Source organism: Xenopus tropicalis, chromosome 6 (assembly GCF_000004195.4).
Source record: "Xenopus tropicalis strain Nigerian chromosome 6, UCB_Xtro_10.0, whole genome shotgun sequence".
Lineage (NCBI taxonomy): Eukaryota > Metazoa > Chordata > Amphibia > Anura > Pipidae > Xenopus > Xenopus tropicalis.
The window spans coordinates 135,191,083-135,208,440 of record NC_030682.2 but is presented as its reverse complement, the minus strand read 5'-3'; the positions used below and the strand labels follow the sequence as shown (position 1 = coordinate 135,208,440).

Below are 17,358 nucleotides of genomic sequence, written 5' to 3'. Positions count from 1 at the left end.
CTTTACTGCATTTTCTTAAAAGGCTAGTAACACAAAGGGGAAAAAAAAACACCCAAAAAGCATTGACCAGTGATGAACGAATTTTTTTCACCAGGCATGGATTGGCAGCGAATTTCCTTATTTTGCCATTGGTGAATTTTTCTCGAAACTTCCGCTAAAATTTTATACCATTGCATGTCAAAAAAAGTCGCAGTTGCATTAAAAATAAGCACAGTGGTGTCAAAAATAGGCGTGGTAGCTTCAAAAATAGGTGTGTGCAACAAAAAAATTGCACAACAAATGTGTTTTGTGGACTTTCCCCATTTCGCAAGAGTTGCTCATCTCTTGCATTGACATATAGGGACACATACAGTATCCAATTTTTTTATTTTAAAATTCAAATAAATTTGTTTCCATGAATGTTTTACATTTTCTAAAAAGTCTGAACTGAAAAAGTCCATTGTTTCAACTTGTCACATGAAAACTGCAACTTTTTAGAATTGTTGCACAAAAATCCAGTGTCAAAAATCCAAAACCTCTGAAGTTTTGAAGCAAAAGAAGGATCCTCCAGGGAAGGGACATCTGCCATTGACTTCTACGTGATCTTGGCAAGTTTTAGTTGGCGAATTGTTGGATCTTTAGCCATTTTGACATATAGTAAATCTTGGAAAAGTCACAGTTTTTTTCTGAAAATTTAGTGATAAAAATCTGAATTGAAAATGAAAAAAATAAATAAAAATTGGACATTTAGGGGCTGATTTACTAACCCACGAATCCGACCCGAATTGGAAAAGTTTTGCGTAAGTTTTAACGCTACGAAAAATGCGCAACTTTTTACGCAACTTTCGTAATGGATAGGAAAACTCGCGTTTTTACGCAAAAATCGTATTGGTAACGAAAAATTCGTAAAGAATCCGAAAAAATCGCAAAACATACGAAAAAATCGCAAAATACCGATCATTACGAAAAAAACGCAATCGGACTCCATTCGACCCGTTCGTGGGTAAGTAAATCAGCCCCTTAGTAAATGGTCCTCATAATGTTAACTTTAACTGAAATCCTAAAAAATTTACACCATTTGTTGAAACCATGAAAGTTTTATTTGGAAACAACTGCAGATTTTCTGTAAATCTGCAATAAAAAGTAGAACTTAATTTTAAATATACAGAGTAGAAAATAATGCCAGCTCAAATAAATTTCATTTTTGACACTACTGGTTCCCTAAAGTGGTCTAAAAACATTATATTTAAAGAAAGCTTTATACTATTTAATTTATTGTAGTCAATTCTTCGCTTGAACCTTTGTGAGTAATGTTAATTGGATTTATAAATCAACTATAGGATTTATAACACAGGAAGAAATACATTATTGCTCTGCATACTTTTTTGGTATGGGATCAGTTATCCGGAAACCTATTATCCAGAATGCTCTGAATTACGGAAAGCCTGCCTCCCATAGACTCTATTTTATTCAAATAATTAAGAATTTTAAAATTGATTTCCTTTTTTTCTGTAATATTAAAACAGAACCTTGTACTTGATCCCAACTAAGATATAATTACCCCTTATTGGGGGCAGAACAGTCCTATTGGGTTTATTTAATGGTTAAATGATTCCCTTTTCTCTGTAATAATAAAACAGTACTTGTACTTGATCCCAACTAAGATATAATTACCCCTTATTGGGGGCAGAACAGCCCTATTGGGTTTATTTAATGGTTAAATGATTCCCTTTTCTCTGTAATAATAAAACAGTACCTGTACTTGATCCCAACTAAGATATAATTACCCCTTATTGGGGGCAGAACAGTCCTATTGGGTTTATTTAATGGTTAAATGATTCCCTTTTCTCTGTAATAATAAAACAGTACCTGTACTTGATCCCAACTAAGATATAATTACCCCTTATTGGGGCAGAACAGCCCTATTGGGTTTATTTAATGGTTAAATGATTCCCTTTTCTCTGTAATAATAAAACAGTACCTGTACTTGATCCCAACTAAGATATAATTAAATGATTAAATGATTAAATGATTCCCTTTTCTCTGTAATAATAAAACAGAACCTTGTACTTGATCCCAAATAAGATATAATTAATCTTAAGGTATGAAAGATCCAAATTACAGAAAACCCCCTTATCCAGAATACCTTTGGTCCCAAGCATTCTGGATAATGGGACCTATACTGTACATTTTTTTTAAAAATACATGGAAGGAACTTTCGTACATTATATAAGATGAAATTCAGTACATAGTGTAAAATGGAATTTCAAATTGCAGATTGCTTGGAAAGAAAAAAAATGCAAATGTGATTTTATTACAGGCAAAACTACAGCTGACAGATGTGAGAACATATTTTCTGACAATGAAGCTTTCTGAAAAATTACATGATAAGCACATTGCTAACCATATGTTCAGCAATGCACCGATGGCAAAAGAAAATTACAGAACTTTTCTTATCAACACATGTCTATAAATAAATCATATTAGATGTGCCAGCGAGGGGTCAGTGGGTATTAGAGTTTTTTTTTAGAACCATGGTTTTTATACCTTATCTGTAATGTGGGGCATTTTATTAGCTAGGGAAGATTATTTCCTTCTTCTATTTTTTTTACTCCTACATATTTTGCTTCTCTAGTAAGAATGATGTAGTGAGTAAACCATGGAACTAGGGATGGAAGAAATAATTCGCCGGGCATGCATTTGCAATGAATTTCTGCGTTTCGCCATTGGCAGATTTTTTTGCTTCAAAAAATTGTTGCCCGTTTCAAAAAATTGTCGCCCGTGTAAAAAAAAGTACATTTTTTTTTACTTGCGACATTTTTGTCGCTTTGCGAATCTTTTGCAAGATTTGATCATTTTTTCGGCAAAGTCAAACAGAACATATTCACTCATCACTACGTGGAACCACATAAAAAGTTTGATGTCTGGGACCCAGACTATCTTGAGAGAAAAAAGGTATTTTTGAAACAGTACTTACAATACCTCAAAACTATGTTAGGATACCTCTAGAGCAGAGGTACCCAACCTTTTTTTTTTTTTTACCTGTGAGCAACATTTAAATTCAAAAAAGTTGGGGAGCAAAGAAAAAAAAAGTTCCTATGGGGTGTCTGTGATTGGTTATTTGGTAGGGGACTACAGATGGCTCTGCTTGGTATTACACATAGGGGCACATTCATGAAAACACGAGTTCGAATCCAGAATGGAATAGATTAGGATTGGATACAAAAATTTCTGAAGATCGCAAATATCACGAATATGCTTACGAAAAAATCGTATTAGTCATAAAAGTATCGTATTGGCGATCCAAAAGTCACAAAATTTTCGTACCGAACGATTGTCAACAGCAGCAAAACCTTTCCGATTTTTTTGCGCAAGTGAGCCATTGGTAATGGAATGATAACTCAACTGTGGGGCAACTTCGGAAAACTGAAGCAACACACATGTTTTCCACTGGTGATTTACATTATTGCCAGTGGGAAAGCATTTTCAGCAGATTATCATCGGTGACTAATCTCCACTTGTACCATCGCGTTTGAAAATACATTTTTGTATTAATCAATTATCAATAGTGATGAGCAAATTTTTGCTAGACAAAGGGGGAGATTTACTAATCCACGAATCCGAATCCCGAAAGGGAAAAAAACGTATTGGAAATGAAAATTTTGCAACTTTTTCATCGCCGGCGCGATTTTTTCGTATTTATCGCGACTTTATCGTATTGTGCGCGACTATTTCATCACCGTCGTGATTTTTTCGTATTGAGCAGTTGTAAACGGCGGAAAAACCAATCTGATTTTTTTGCGGAAAATATACGAAAAAGTCGCGACAGTGACGAGGATGAAAAAGTCGCAAAAATACCGATCATTACGAAAAAAACGCATTCGGACACACATTCGGACCATTCGTGGATTAGTAAATCTCCCCCATAGATCCACTGGGAAATTGCACATTTCGCCACTGGCCATTTTTTTCTCGAAACTGCCTCAAAAATTCATCGCAACAAAAATTTGGTGAGTCAGGAAAAAGTCGCAGTTGCCTCAAATGAGTTGCGGTAAAAAATTTGCTGCTGTGTCAAATAAGTTGCGGTCATGTAAAAAAAAAGTTGTGCAAGCACTGACACTATTCACTAAAGCAACTACACCTGATCCTTAGAAACTTGCAGTGAATGCCAATGGGGAGTAACAGAGCAGTGTCCCTGAACCAAGCAGAGCTATCAGGGTGGGGTTGGGTGCTGTTAGTAATGGTATTTTCTCTTTTTCCTTATTAGACTTGAATTTTTAGAAATGTATTAGAAACAAAATAAAATAGAAGTTGATATCTGCATTGTAGTATTGTAAAACCTTTAAAAACAGGAGAAAAAAAAGACAGAGGAGTCCTTAGATAGCCTCTGTATTATAATACGCTAATTAAAGTAATATTAAAGCAGTTAACTGAGCTCAAGGTCTATTTTCAAGCAAACTCCAATTACCAATGTTTTTGCTCGGCTAACCACCTAATTGCTGGTCATTTTTGGAACTGAAGGGTATGATCCATCTCAAATGGGGAGCAATGCATATACGCAGCCATGCTTGGCTCTTGATTTAGATTAACCTAATAATATGCCTGTTGCTAAGAAAATATTAAAAATAATAAAATTCCCTTTCATTGAAATTATATATATTTGGTATATATAATAAAAAATAAAGGGGAACTTATATATAGAAATAAATTAACTTATAGATTGTTGAATTTGAATGCACAGTTGTTCCAGGCTATAGAGTAAATAACAATATAGTAAATGTATTGTGTTGATGTTAATTCACTTCTCATTCCGGAAGTGCTCTTCATGTAGAACTTATTTGGGGGAACTGCTTTATTCTGAGACCTGAAATAAATACATTCAGATTAAAGTCACACAGCCCTGTAGCATGAAATTTTATGACAGATGCCCCTCATTTTCTGCTTCATGATGTCCTATGACCCATAAGATGTGTATGCAAGTGTCACTGACCTAAGAAGATCCAAGATGGTGAGCTCCTATAGACAATTTTGAAAACCAGGATACATACTTTTCTGCTATTACAATATATAAAATACAGCATTTATAGCCCAATGAATTATTAGTAGATGACTGGTCATTGAGCAAAGTGCAGAAAATAAGCATAAGTTGCCATTTTCTTTGCACTCTGCGCCCTCTGTCGCCATTAGTTCCTGTGGGAAATGCATGTTAAGGGCAGGCAGAGGAAGAGATGAAGGCATCCCTTTTTCCATCCCCTAACTTTTGCACCAATTAAAATGAGTACTAAGAGGCACAATCGTGCACCCTTGCATCCAGGACTTTAATACATGAGAATCATAAGGTTTATGTAACCCCTTTTTTTTATAAAATAGACAATTTCTAGCTATGGATAGACCATGGAGTACACTGGACTCCTCTTCAGCAGGATGGGCCTTCTCTAAGGGGAAGCTACTATACAGAGGGTGTTGTGAAACTACACCTTCCACTGCAACGTGTAAATACAGATCTATTTGTGCATACAAACTCAATGAGGCAGGGTTTAGCAACCATGAGGTATTAGAGCAAGGCAGATCAGTGAAAAGTAAAGTAGAACAGTCCTGCACCACTGTGGAGGGTATAGGGATGTAGTTCTGGATCCTTAGGTTATCAGCCTTATTGGACTGGATCCCTAATGGCCAACAGTGATTCAGGGATGAACCTGTGTCTTAATTGTGGTCTCTACAATAAGGTAGCAGAGCCTGTAAAGGAGAACTAATCCTCTATCCTCCTAGATGGAGCCAGAAACTGCTCTTACAAAATAAGCTGTCTATCTCACATGGCTATACATGCTATGACAAAAGATATTCTGTCCTTGCTATTCCCTCATTCACGGGGCCCTTGCTCCCTGACTTCTCTAAGGGTAGGGCCTAACCTTCTGGGCCGGAGTGGATCCCAGTCTTCCTGAAGACATCCACTTAGGTAAGATGCTGCAGGCCAAGAAGGAAGAACCACCCCTTTCCTAACACTATATTAAAGTGTGGTGTGGTAGGGTGTGGTCTAGGCTTGGGCCAATAACAAGTATATGTTAATACCAATTAACCAGTAACAAGAAAAGAAGAAAGTGTAGGGCTTAAAGCCATAGGGACATATTAACCCTTTGGTCCCTACATTTAGATAGGGTGCAAACTGAACTCACAGATTCCTTCCTGAAAATAGGATTCTAATTTAATAGCAGTAGGTGTAACAACAGGTGGAAAGCTTATTAAATACAACAAATAAGCTGTGTGTGTTTTCCTGTGGCTGGTACCGAAAAAGCAGAAAAAGTCGCAAAGAAAAAATGCCCGTTGACTGTAATGCAATTTGCAAATTTTCACTGTGAATTTTTCCGAAAATGGAACATATCACTACCATTGTGTAGCAAATACCCCAGTTGCAGGGCAACAGGACATAATATATTGATTACTTTTTATTTTTTTGGTGTTACTGTTCCTTTAATATGTTTCCCTGTTAGTAAATAAGTCAGTGTGTATATGTGTTCTTTTATATGTTATAATATATTATGATGTCTGTTCTGTGCAGACAAGAAACATCTTTTATTTAGAAATTGTCTTAAAAATGTAATTGTCTGTCATGCTGTAAAGCCTTCAATCTAAATCCAGCCTTGCTAGATGTCTTATTGTTTTCAGTGTTTGCTACTTTATTGACAGTAACATAGAAGAAATTATGACGTTTTTCATGTATCAGCATGTTTCCCTGGTTGTTTATCATTTGACACTCATTTCTAAATGCCAGGTACAGTGTTAGGCATGTAAATGGGCTCACAATTGCCACTGGCAAACCTGCTTGTGCCTATATCCACTCCTATATATAATACTTTTGCTGTGCTCTAATTTGCTAGTTGAACCTATTTAGTGGATAAAGTGTAAAGTATAGAAAATGCCTATATGTATAGGTATGGGATCTGTTATCCAGAATGCTCGGGCTTGGGGTTTTCCAGATAAAGGGTCTTTCCGTAATTCAGATCAGATTGTTTTGGCTCCAATAAGGATTAAGGATAAGGTACAAGGTACTGTTTTATTATTACAGAGAAAAGGGAATCATTTAACCATTAAATAAACCCAATAGGACTGTTCTGCCCCCAATAAGGGGTAATTATATCTTACTTGGGATCAAGTACAGGTACTGTTTTATTATTACAGAGAAAAGGGAATCATTTAACCATTAAATAAACCCAATAGGGCTGTTCTGCCCCCAATAAGGGTTAATTATATCTTACTTGGGATCAAGTACAGGTACTGTTTTATTATTACAGAGAAAAGGGAATCATTTAACCATTAAATAAACCCAATAGGGCTGTTCTGCCCCCAATAAGGGTTAATTATATCTTACTTGGGATCAAGTACAGGTACTGTTTTATTATTACAGAGAAAAGGGAATCATTTAACCATTAAATAAACCCAATAGGGCTGTTCTGCCCCCAATAAGGGGTAATTATATCTTAGTTGGGATCAAGTACAGGTACTGTTTTATTATTACAGAGAAAAGGGAATCATTTAACCATTAAATAAACCCAATAGGGCTGTTCTGCCCCCAATAAGGGGTAATTATATCTTAGTTGGGATCAAATACAGGTACTGTTTTATTATTACAGAGAAAAGGGAATCATTTAACCATTAAATAAACCCAATAGGGCTGTTCTGCCCCCAATAAGGGGTAATTATATCTTAGTTGGGATCAAGTACAGGTACTGTTTTATTATTAAAGAGAAAAGGGAATCATTTAACCATTAAATAAACCCAATAGGGCTGTTCTGCCCCCAATAAGGGGTAATTATATCTTAGTTGGGATCAAGTACAAGGTACTGTTTTATTATTACAGAGAGAAAGGAAACCATTTTTAAAAATGTGAATTATTTGATTAAAATGGAGTCTATGGGAGATGGCCTTTCCGTAATTTGGAACTTTCTGGATAACGGGTTTCCGGATATGGCCTTCTATTTGTGCAAGATGATTCACTTGCTGGCTTTAGGCTTCTTCTGCAGCACCTTTAATGAAACACTGACTATGTACAACACCAAAATAAGAAAATTAACCATTATTACTTCAATGAAGTCCACCTAAATAGTATTAATTATAAATGGCTTTATACTCTTGTTTATTTCTGTCCCTTTATCACTATATAACATAAAGCAGCTCATTAATAAACTGTAGCAGCCACTGAGAGTTCAATCTGTAATTAATTGCATTAAAAATGTTGCTGTGCCTGGAACCCTCATACATTCTGGAGCTATCCAATCCTGGAACTATTCCTTGCCATAGTACGTGACACTATCAAGACAATCGCTGAAATAGACATCCCTGACACTCCTGGCAATTTTATTGCGTGACACCCAGCTCTTTGATAATGTGTATAGAAAATGATTAATTCTGGTAATGCTTGAGGCTGCAAAGGCCTTTATTCCAATCATATGGAGAGAGACCAATAGCCCCCTTGTAAGAGAAATTGTTTTATTGCATATAGTGATGGGCAAAATGTTTTGGCAGGCATGGATTTGTGGCGAATTTCCACGTTTCGATTGGTGGATTGTTTCGCGAAACGGATGAAAAAATTAAAAGCGGGAAAAATTTGCTGCGCGTCCAAAAATACTCGCCTGCGTCAAAAGAATAGTCATGCGTCAAAAGAATAGTCGTGCGTCAAGAGAATAGCCGCGTGTTTCGCATATTTCTCGCCGTTTCACAAATCTTTTGAAAGATTCACTAATTTTTTGACGAAGCGAAATGGGACAGATTCGCTCATCACTAATTGCATACAGTTCATAAACATTAACCATTAACCAACAAATGAAACGTACTTAGGGATTGATATGGTAAATTAAGCTTGTACTGGCCCCACCTCAACAATATCTGTTTTCTAAAGTCGCTCACGCCATGGGACTTGCAGATTGTGCTGTCTCTTCAAACGCAGAAAGTGACATTCTAGTGTTTCTCCTTCTCTTGGCTTTAGGGTGCTATGGCACTCCTAATCCCCACAGGCCTTTGTTAAAAACCCCTTCATACTCCGCATAAGGTTCGCAAGGTAACCCTCCCTTACTATTTTCTTAGATTTATAATCATTTCTACCATTTACACCCCCTTCTTGGTTTCTGCTTCCACTTCCTCTCTTTAAACTCTTCTATAATCCATTCTTTGCTACTGAGCTGCCTCCCGCTGGCACATCAATTATTTCCTACATAGCTGTCCAAGCTGTTGAATCTATGTTACCTATAAGGATATTGAAGCATACAAGGGGTGCATCTGGTGAAAATAGCCAAGCTTTGATGCACCATTACCTCCACAATTATACTACTGCAGAGGGGAAAACTCCTCGGCACGGTCTGTAGGAAGACCAACAGTTTTGTTTATTGTATTTTACATTGAGTGTGATGGACTTCTGTAACCTGCATAAAAGCTCAATAAAATAATAATTAAAAAAACCATGTTGCTGTATCCATATTGTTATTTCCTAATATAGTAGCCTGTGCTCTGTGACAGAAGACTGATAATGCTCATCACTGGGGAGGGAAGCCACTCTGCAGAAAAAAATGTTATTTCTTATTACACGTTTTACTTAAGATTTAAATCTTTTTTGTAATATTTGTGGGCAACGTGTGGAAAAAATCATATGTAAAGGAACCCATATTGGATGAATATACCTGTGAAGTGTACATGTGATAAGTTCCATAGCAAGTGCCTGACTAATATCCTTGGATGTTTATTGATATTTACTAACATCCCTGAATGTGTGAAGTGATAAATATTGCAATATAATGGCTTTGTAAAACCCTCTGGAAGATGGGGCAATGATGCAAGTGGGTATTGATCTCAAAATAATTAGCAGCCCTAAGTAAACTTGATTCTGTTTTTATGTGCTTTTTCATCAGATATTATATTGCCAATAAATGATCAATACTTATACACATTATACTAAATAACTTTTTTCTCAGTATATGGTATTCTCTAGGCTCCCATATTTTAGGAATAGATGAATCTTCATTTCATGTTAGCCATACAATAAATAAAGAACAAAAAGTCACATGTATGATGATAGGAAGTCACTGTACCTTCATGATAATTCCTAATTATGAACCACCAGCATAAATCAGTATAAATTAATACAGCTATTAGTTTGCAATCTAGGATTTTGGGGACATGAAGTACAGATTAGTTGCAGTTAGTGATGAACAAAGCTACCCTTTTTAACTTTCCTGAGAAATGTATCAATTGCCTTGGAGTCGGTGGCCATTTTTTTTTGTAGCCGAAAGCATACATGGTTTTGTTAAGTGCACCATACTATTAAAAATCATCAAATGAGAAGATAAGCATTTTGAACAAATGTCCTGCATCAAAGATACATTTTTCCCCTGTACTTATGACCAGTTAGGAAAATGACAGATTATGAAATATAAATAACTAGGATTTACATTGATATTATTTAGGGGTGCTGCTCACGTTCAGCGATGAGCGAATCTGTCCTGTTTCGCTTTAGAGTTTCTCAAAACTACTGAAAAAATTGAGGAAAAAAAAAGCAAAAAATTTGCCAAACATGAGTATCACGTGGCCACACCCATTTTGATATGGCCATGCCAATTTTGACACGACTGCACCTATTTTTACAGGACCACAACTCTTTCTGATGCACGGTGAATTTTTTGCAGCCAATTTCCACTGAAGTTTTGGAAAACTATTCGACAATGGCGAAATGCGGAAATTCACTGTGAATCCATGCCTGGCGAAAAAATTTGCTCATCACTATTCACATTATCTGTGTGCTACAGTGATATAGCACCAGATAAACACAAATAGAAATTCCCCTATAAGGGCTCTGGTACACAGGGAGATTAGTCACCCGCGACAAATCTCCCTTGTTGCGGGCGACTAATCTCCCCAATATGACATCCCAAAGGTGAAAATGTAAATCGCCGGTGGGATGGCATACGCGGCGCGATTTGCGGAAATTGCCTCGAGAGGCACCTTCGGCGATCGCACCGCCGCGTATTTACATTTTCACCGTTGGGATGTCATATTGGGGAGATTAGTCACCCGCAACAAGGGAGATTTGTCATGGGCGACTAATCTACCTCTGTACCAGAGCCCTACGGTGATTCCATTGATGTGGCTATGTATTATCAGGTATTTGCCACCATAATACACTTTTTCTATTCACATATTAAGATAAGATTAGAAGTGATCACTTCAAGAAGACATACAATGCAGGACAGCTTCCAGTATAGTGGCTGTTTTACCTTGGATACAATTGTTTTGGGATTACAGCCCACTTGGTGTTATTTACAGGAAGCTAAGATCATGAACAAGTAATGCTGATAATATCTGTCCTAATTTTTTCCATTCGCTTCTGACTTAGCATTTTTATGATCAGGTATTTGTGACTGTAAAACACTTTTTTATGGTCACATAATAAGATGAGATTAGAAGTGATCACTTAGAGGAGACATAAAATTCAGTATCACTTCTAGTAGAACGGCTGTTTTATCTTAGATACAATTATTTTGTGATAACAGTCCACTCAATTTTAGTTACTGGAAGCCAAGATCAGGAACAAGTGGTTCTGAAAATATCTCTTATCGAATCCTAACAATAAATATCTCAGCACACTAAGGAACAGATTTAGCAATGATCGAGGCAACTTTCTTATCTCAGTCTCAAATAAAAAAAGCATTTATGCTTTATATCAATTTCCTCATGTTTTTCACTAAAAATTTGTTCTCTAAATAACACAGGAGCCCAGGGTTGAAGTGGGCCACCAGGATACTGGGAAAAAACCTTGTGGGCCCCAGTGGCCTATCCCCAATCCCTGTTAGCGCTCCCCCAGCCACGGATGTCCTCCCCTGACGCGTTTCACTTACTCAAGTTCAGGAGAGGATGTCAGGTGGGTGGCAGGGGCCCCTGCAGGGGAAAGTGAGGGGCATGTGGCCGGCGGGACACCTTGGGGGCTGTGGAGGGGCCCCTGGGGAGGCTAATTTATGTTAATTCGGATTCGGTTCAACTGGGACTGTGGATAAGGCCGAAACCGAATCCTTCAAAAAATGGCTGGATTCGGCCCGAATTCCAAACCAAATCCGGGATTTGGTGCATCTCTATTAAAAACATTTCTAGACTTGGCTGTACCATAGAGCAGCAGTATCTCATTTATACAAAATCTTTGAAAAGATTTACAAAACGAAAATGTTGCACGTAAAAAAAAATATGTCATTTTTTTTAACACAAACTTTTTGATTCGGGAAAAAATCCGCCAATGGAAAAATGCGGAAATTTGCCGCAAATCCATGCCTGCCAAATAATTTCGCCCATCACTAAAGGTAAGCTATTTGTCAACGGAGTATTAATCCCTGCTTATTAATCATCTACAGAAAATTATATTCTTTATTATCATTTATGACATAAAATAAACCTACTATATATCATATCAATGTAAAAAATAACAAAATACAAATTACAATTACACAAAACCAATCAGGTATATTTTTAAAATTGTCTACAAATTCAATTGAAATAATGTTGTAAATAAATCCGTTTCTGTTTCTAAAGCAGATGGCTCTGACAAACTTTGCTGCATTGTATGAATATTGAATAGCCGATGTGATTTTCAATTTTATTGAGCAGTCCCCTGTGAATTGCTGTAAGAAATCCTAATCATTTAAATTCAAAGTAAATATGTTGAAGAGGAAAAAAAAAAAGAAACAAACCGGATATTATAACATTGTAAATGTAAGTTTCAATATTTTATACAATGCGTTATTACCCCCCAAGCTAAAGGAAGGAATTGTGCTAGCCAGCAGAAAATACAATCTGTTCAAAGTAAACTTGGTAATGCTTGGATAAAGATTATACCTCTACAGACTAACAAATGTTTCCATGCCAGTTTTCAGAAATATTTCATTCTCTTATTGATGCCAGAGGAATGGATCTGAAAAACCAAACAAATTCCTTTCCCGCCCTACTTAACAGATTTGACATTATTGCGCAGTAGTAGTGGAATTTTTTCAGCCGGCATGGATGCGCTGCGAATTTCCGCATTTTGGCATTGGTGAATTGTTTCTTGAAACTCCCATGAAAATTTGCAGCAGAAAAATTTTCGGTCACCTCAGTTGCAGTCATGGCAAAATAGGGGCGATTTGATGAAATTGGGCGCGGCGGCGTAAAAACGGATGCGGTCACATGAAAATGGGTGCGCTTGAATCAAAATAGGCGCGGTTGCGGAAAAAAAAGGAGTGTGACAAAAAAAGACTCACAACTAAAAAGACACAGGCGACAAACGCATTTCACAGATTTTTCTCCATTTTGGCAATTTTGCGTAATGGGACAGTTTCGCTCATTACTATTGCTCAGTAGAGATGTAGCAAACTGTTCACCGGCGAACTAATTCGTGCGAACATCGGGTGTTCGCAAGTTCGCGAACTTTTCGCGTATGTTCGCAATTTGGGTTCGCGTGGCGTTTTTCCGCTGCGTTTTTTCCTGGCCTAAAAACGACACACAAGCCACACATGGTGTTTTTCAGCAAATCCCATTTCCATGGTGCTAATAGTGCGAAATAGCAAAAAACGCTGCGTATTTCTGCTAGGTCTGCCAGCTGCCTTTGCGTTTTTATGCAAAGCTGTGTCAACAAAGTATTTTTCTGAGAAATTTTTGCCCTTGATCCCCCTCCTGCATGCCACTGTCCAGGTCGTGGCACCCTTTAAACAACTTTAAAATCAGTTTTCTGGCCAGAAATGGCTTTTCTAGGTTTTAAAGTTCGCCTTCCCATTGAAGTCTATGGGGTTCGCAAAGTTCGGGAATATTCGCACTTTTTGGCGTAAGTTCATGAACGGGTTCACAAACTTTTTTTTGGAGGTTCGCTACATCCCTATTGCTCAGTTAATATTTCTGTTCCAGCACAAAATATTGGGTTGAATCTTATAAAAATCTGTAGGTTGCACAGGAGACTATTGACAACTGACAGGTCAATACTTTAGGCTATGCTTGTTTAAATACAGTAATGGCAGTTAGCGGAACTGTCATCTTGATTGTTCCTTCTGTTCTCATAAAGACATATCCTAAAAAAACACTGCCGTATAAAAACTCCTTAAGCATTGAAAATTTGAACATGAATTTTTTAATGTACAGTATATGCCAAAGCTAACGCTAGCCTTGGGGAAAAAAATTCACTAATGGCATAATATAATACTAAAGATGATGTGTATGTTAAGATATTACTTTTGTAGATGATTCAGTTGCACACGAATGCATTTTATTGTTAAAATTTGAGAACACTTTTTCCATATATTCAAGTAATTACATTAGAATAGTTGTGATTTGTTAAAGAAAAATCTCAGTAAAATGAAAAGTCAATGGAAAGTGTCTTGTAAGATTTTGAGCAACTTGATTTTTGTTTCCATAAGATGTGATTATGCAACAATATTTGTATGACTCTTTTGTTTGCACTTGAAAATGGATAAATCTGCTTCTAAATCAGTGATCCCCAACCAGTGGCTGGTGAGTAACATGTTGCTCCCCAACCCCTTGGATGTTGCTCCCAGTGCCCATAAAGTAGGTGCTTATTTTTTAATTCCTGGCTTGGGGTTTTGGTGGCATAAAAACCAGGTATACTGTACTGTTTTTTGTAGGCTGCCAGTCCACATAGGAGCTATTGAATATCCAGTCATAGCCCTTATATGGCACCCCCAGGAAAATGTTTCATGCTTTTGTTCCCCCCCCCCCCCCAAACCTTTTTCCATTTCAATTTGGCTCATGTGTAAAAAAAGGTTGGGGATCCCTGCTCTTAATGTTAAATTATTTCAAACACGTGAATCCGAAAAAAGTTAAAGAACTCCTACAACCAAACTACTATTACCATGCACATGTATTTACAGTCATAAGCACTTACAGTAAAGCTGCACTGAGTCCTCTATCAAAAGTAACACAGGATTTCTTGTCTCCTTTTTTTGTAAAACATGTTCTTCGGTATGAGACTTCCTCTCTTTTAGGGCTCCTTCAGGTTTGGGGCACGAGTCTGCTCAGTTCTCTTCTCTCTCCCTTTTCCCCTCCCTTCTCCTGCCCCCCCTCCCATAAGAATGCATAAGAACTCACTCCCCCCACCCTTAGGAATGTGTGATCTGAGCTTTCAACAGCTATAACTGCAGCAGAAAGCTTTTTTACAGTATTTAAAAATCTTGTCTATCTATGCTTGGAATAAAGTCAAATCCAGTTAAATAACATGGACGTGTTCAATACTTATTTTACCCACCGTATATGGTAGTTTGGGGGAAATTATCTGTTAACATTAACATGATGTTTCTGATATATTTAATATTAAAACTTTTCTTGGTGTGAAAATGCAGGAAGGCAAAGAAAGTAATAAATATTTGTAGTAATAATTCAATAGGAATTGAGAAAGTCAGATGACTTGTGAAATGTCTTCAAGAAAAACACAGCAAGTACAGTTGATTTGACGGATTACTTACAAATATAACATGGCCTGGATGAATGAGAACTTTCACAGACAAAACAGTGAAAATGAACTGTAATGAACTCTAAATAGGGCACGTGTTTTTTTAGCCCATATGTAATATTCCAAACAGATAATCACCATAATCAACTCCGTGGAACTGTTAGGAACTCCCTCGTCTGGGACCAGGGACCCTATGTATACTGGTTGCTGCTCCTCTACGTTGAGTCAGGGGAGGCTTTGTGGTTCTGGCCTGGAGGGTAATATCAATGACTTTCCCCCTGACTGTGTTCCCTGCTAGCCACCTGTGATTCAGCTGCAGGTAATAGCCAAATTAAAGGGCTATTTAAGCCTGCCTCTCCCATACCATGATGCCTTTTCACTGGTACTAAGCCTCTAGTTCTTGTTTGTGTTCCTAATTCATAAATTTATGATTCTGCATCCTGAAGTCCTTGATCGTGCCTTGCAGGTTTCTACCTTGCCTTAATCCCCATATGTTGACCTTGGGCCTGATATTTAACTCTGCTCATATTATGCCTGCCCTGCCCTTTCATCTGTCATAAGGACTGTGTTTTTGATTCCAACCTGCCAGATCTCTTACTGAACCTGGACTTGTTTATTGTCTGCTTCATATACTGAGGTTTGTGTGTCTCTGCATTTCTCCCTGTGGTGGCCCATGCAAAGCTCTATTTAATCTTTTTATAGCTGTGCTCCAGTATAGAGGACAAAAGGCAAATATATTGGCAAAGAGAGATTGATACCCCAATGCACTGGAATAGGGAATAGGAGGATAAATATCAGTATTTGTTAATCTACAACCTAGTTAAGCAATGCAAACTGAAGTGGAAAATGGACCAAACATGGTGTAAGAATGGTGATTCCATAACATTATTCTTTTGCATTTCTAAGATAAAAGATGGCATGAAAGGTATTTTGTTAACAGTGAAATTGTATACAATAGCTATCTATAACAAATTGCTAAATATAGGATTTCTGAATATTGAGTATAATAAACATGTGAGAGCTTGGTGGAACAGTTGTTGAATCCTTGTATAATACTGTATATGTGGCCAAACACGTTTTATTTTAAAATATCTGAGTTTCAACATGCATCTTTTATTTTTTTGCAGTAAAAACTTGTGGATCTAATCTTCAAGGACCCAGTGGTACATTTACATCTCCCAATTTCCCATTTCAATATGATAGCAATGCTCAGTGTGTCTGGGTCATTACAGCTGAAAATCCTAATAAGGTAAGTATAAGAGCCCTTTTTTGCATTATGGTGCCTTGATATTTGCTTTAGTGATAATTATTTGGCTATTATTAGAGTGATAATATATAGGCCATGCAGGTGTTCACAAGACCTCTAGATACACAATATAAATTGCAATGGAGAATTGTCAATTGTGCATGCTGCCTTCCATTGTTACTCTTCTGTATTGCCACAGGTCCCTGTACTCCATATTAGAGAGACCTAAAGCTACCTAGTAACCTAGTTATAATATGAATAACATTTATGACTCTAGGGGGCTTAGGGGGCTGATTAGTGATGAGCGTATTTTTTTGCCAGGCATGGATTCGCAGCGAATTTCCACATTTCGCCATTGGCGAATTGTTTCACGAAACTTCTGTGAAAATGTGCCATGGAAAAATTTGCAGTGCATCAAATTGGGCATGGTCTCGTAAAAAAGGCGCAGTCGCTTAAAAAAACACAGGCGACAAAAAAAAATATAAACAACCGCAAAAAATCCTCTGCACTCACCCATTATCAATATGTAGAAATTGGACACTAGGGCATTTCGCTACTAAGAAATGCCTTCCCACCCCACCTCAAAAAGAGGGATTGTTTGTCCGTACATTGCAATATACTTCAAGCTGGCCAACTACGTCAAAGTCATCCCTTCTGGCCAGTCCTACCTTAA

At 37.2% G+C, this 17,358-nt stretch overlaps 1 protein-coding gene across 1 annotated transcript in view; it reads left to right on the top strand.

Annotated features, from left to right (window-relative positions):
- The window catches only part of csmd3 (CUB and Sushi multiple domains 3), a 657,789-nt gene that overhangs the window by 307,606 nt on the left and 332,825 nt on the right, over positions 1-17,358 (top strand). Inside the window, exon 11 of the mRNA XM_018094906.2 lies at positions 16,567-16,688. Coding sequence (XP_017950395.2) covers positions 16,567-16,688 — 122 coding nt within the window. The remainder of the gene's footprint in view (positions 1-16,566; positions 16,689-17,358) is intronic.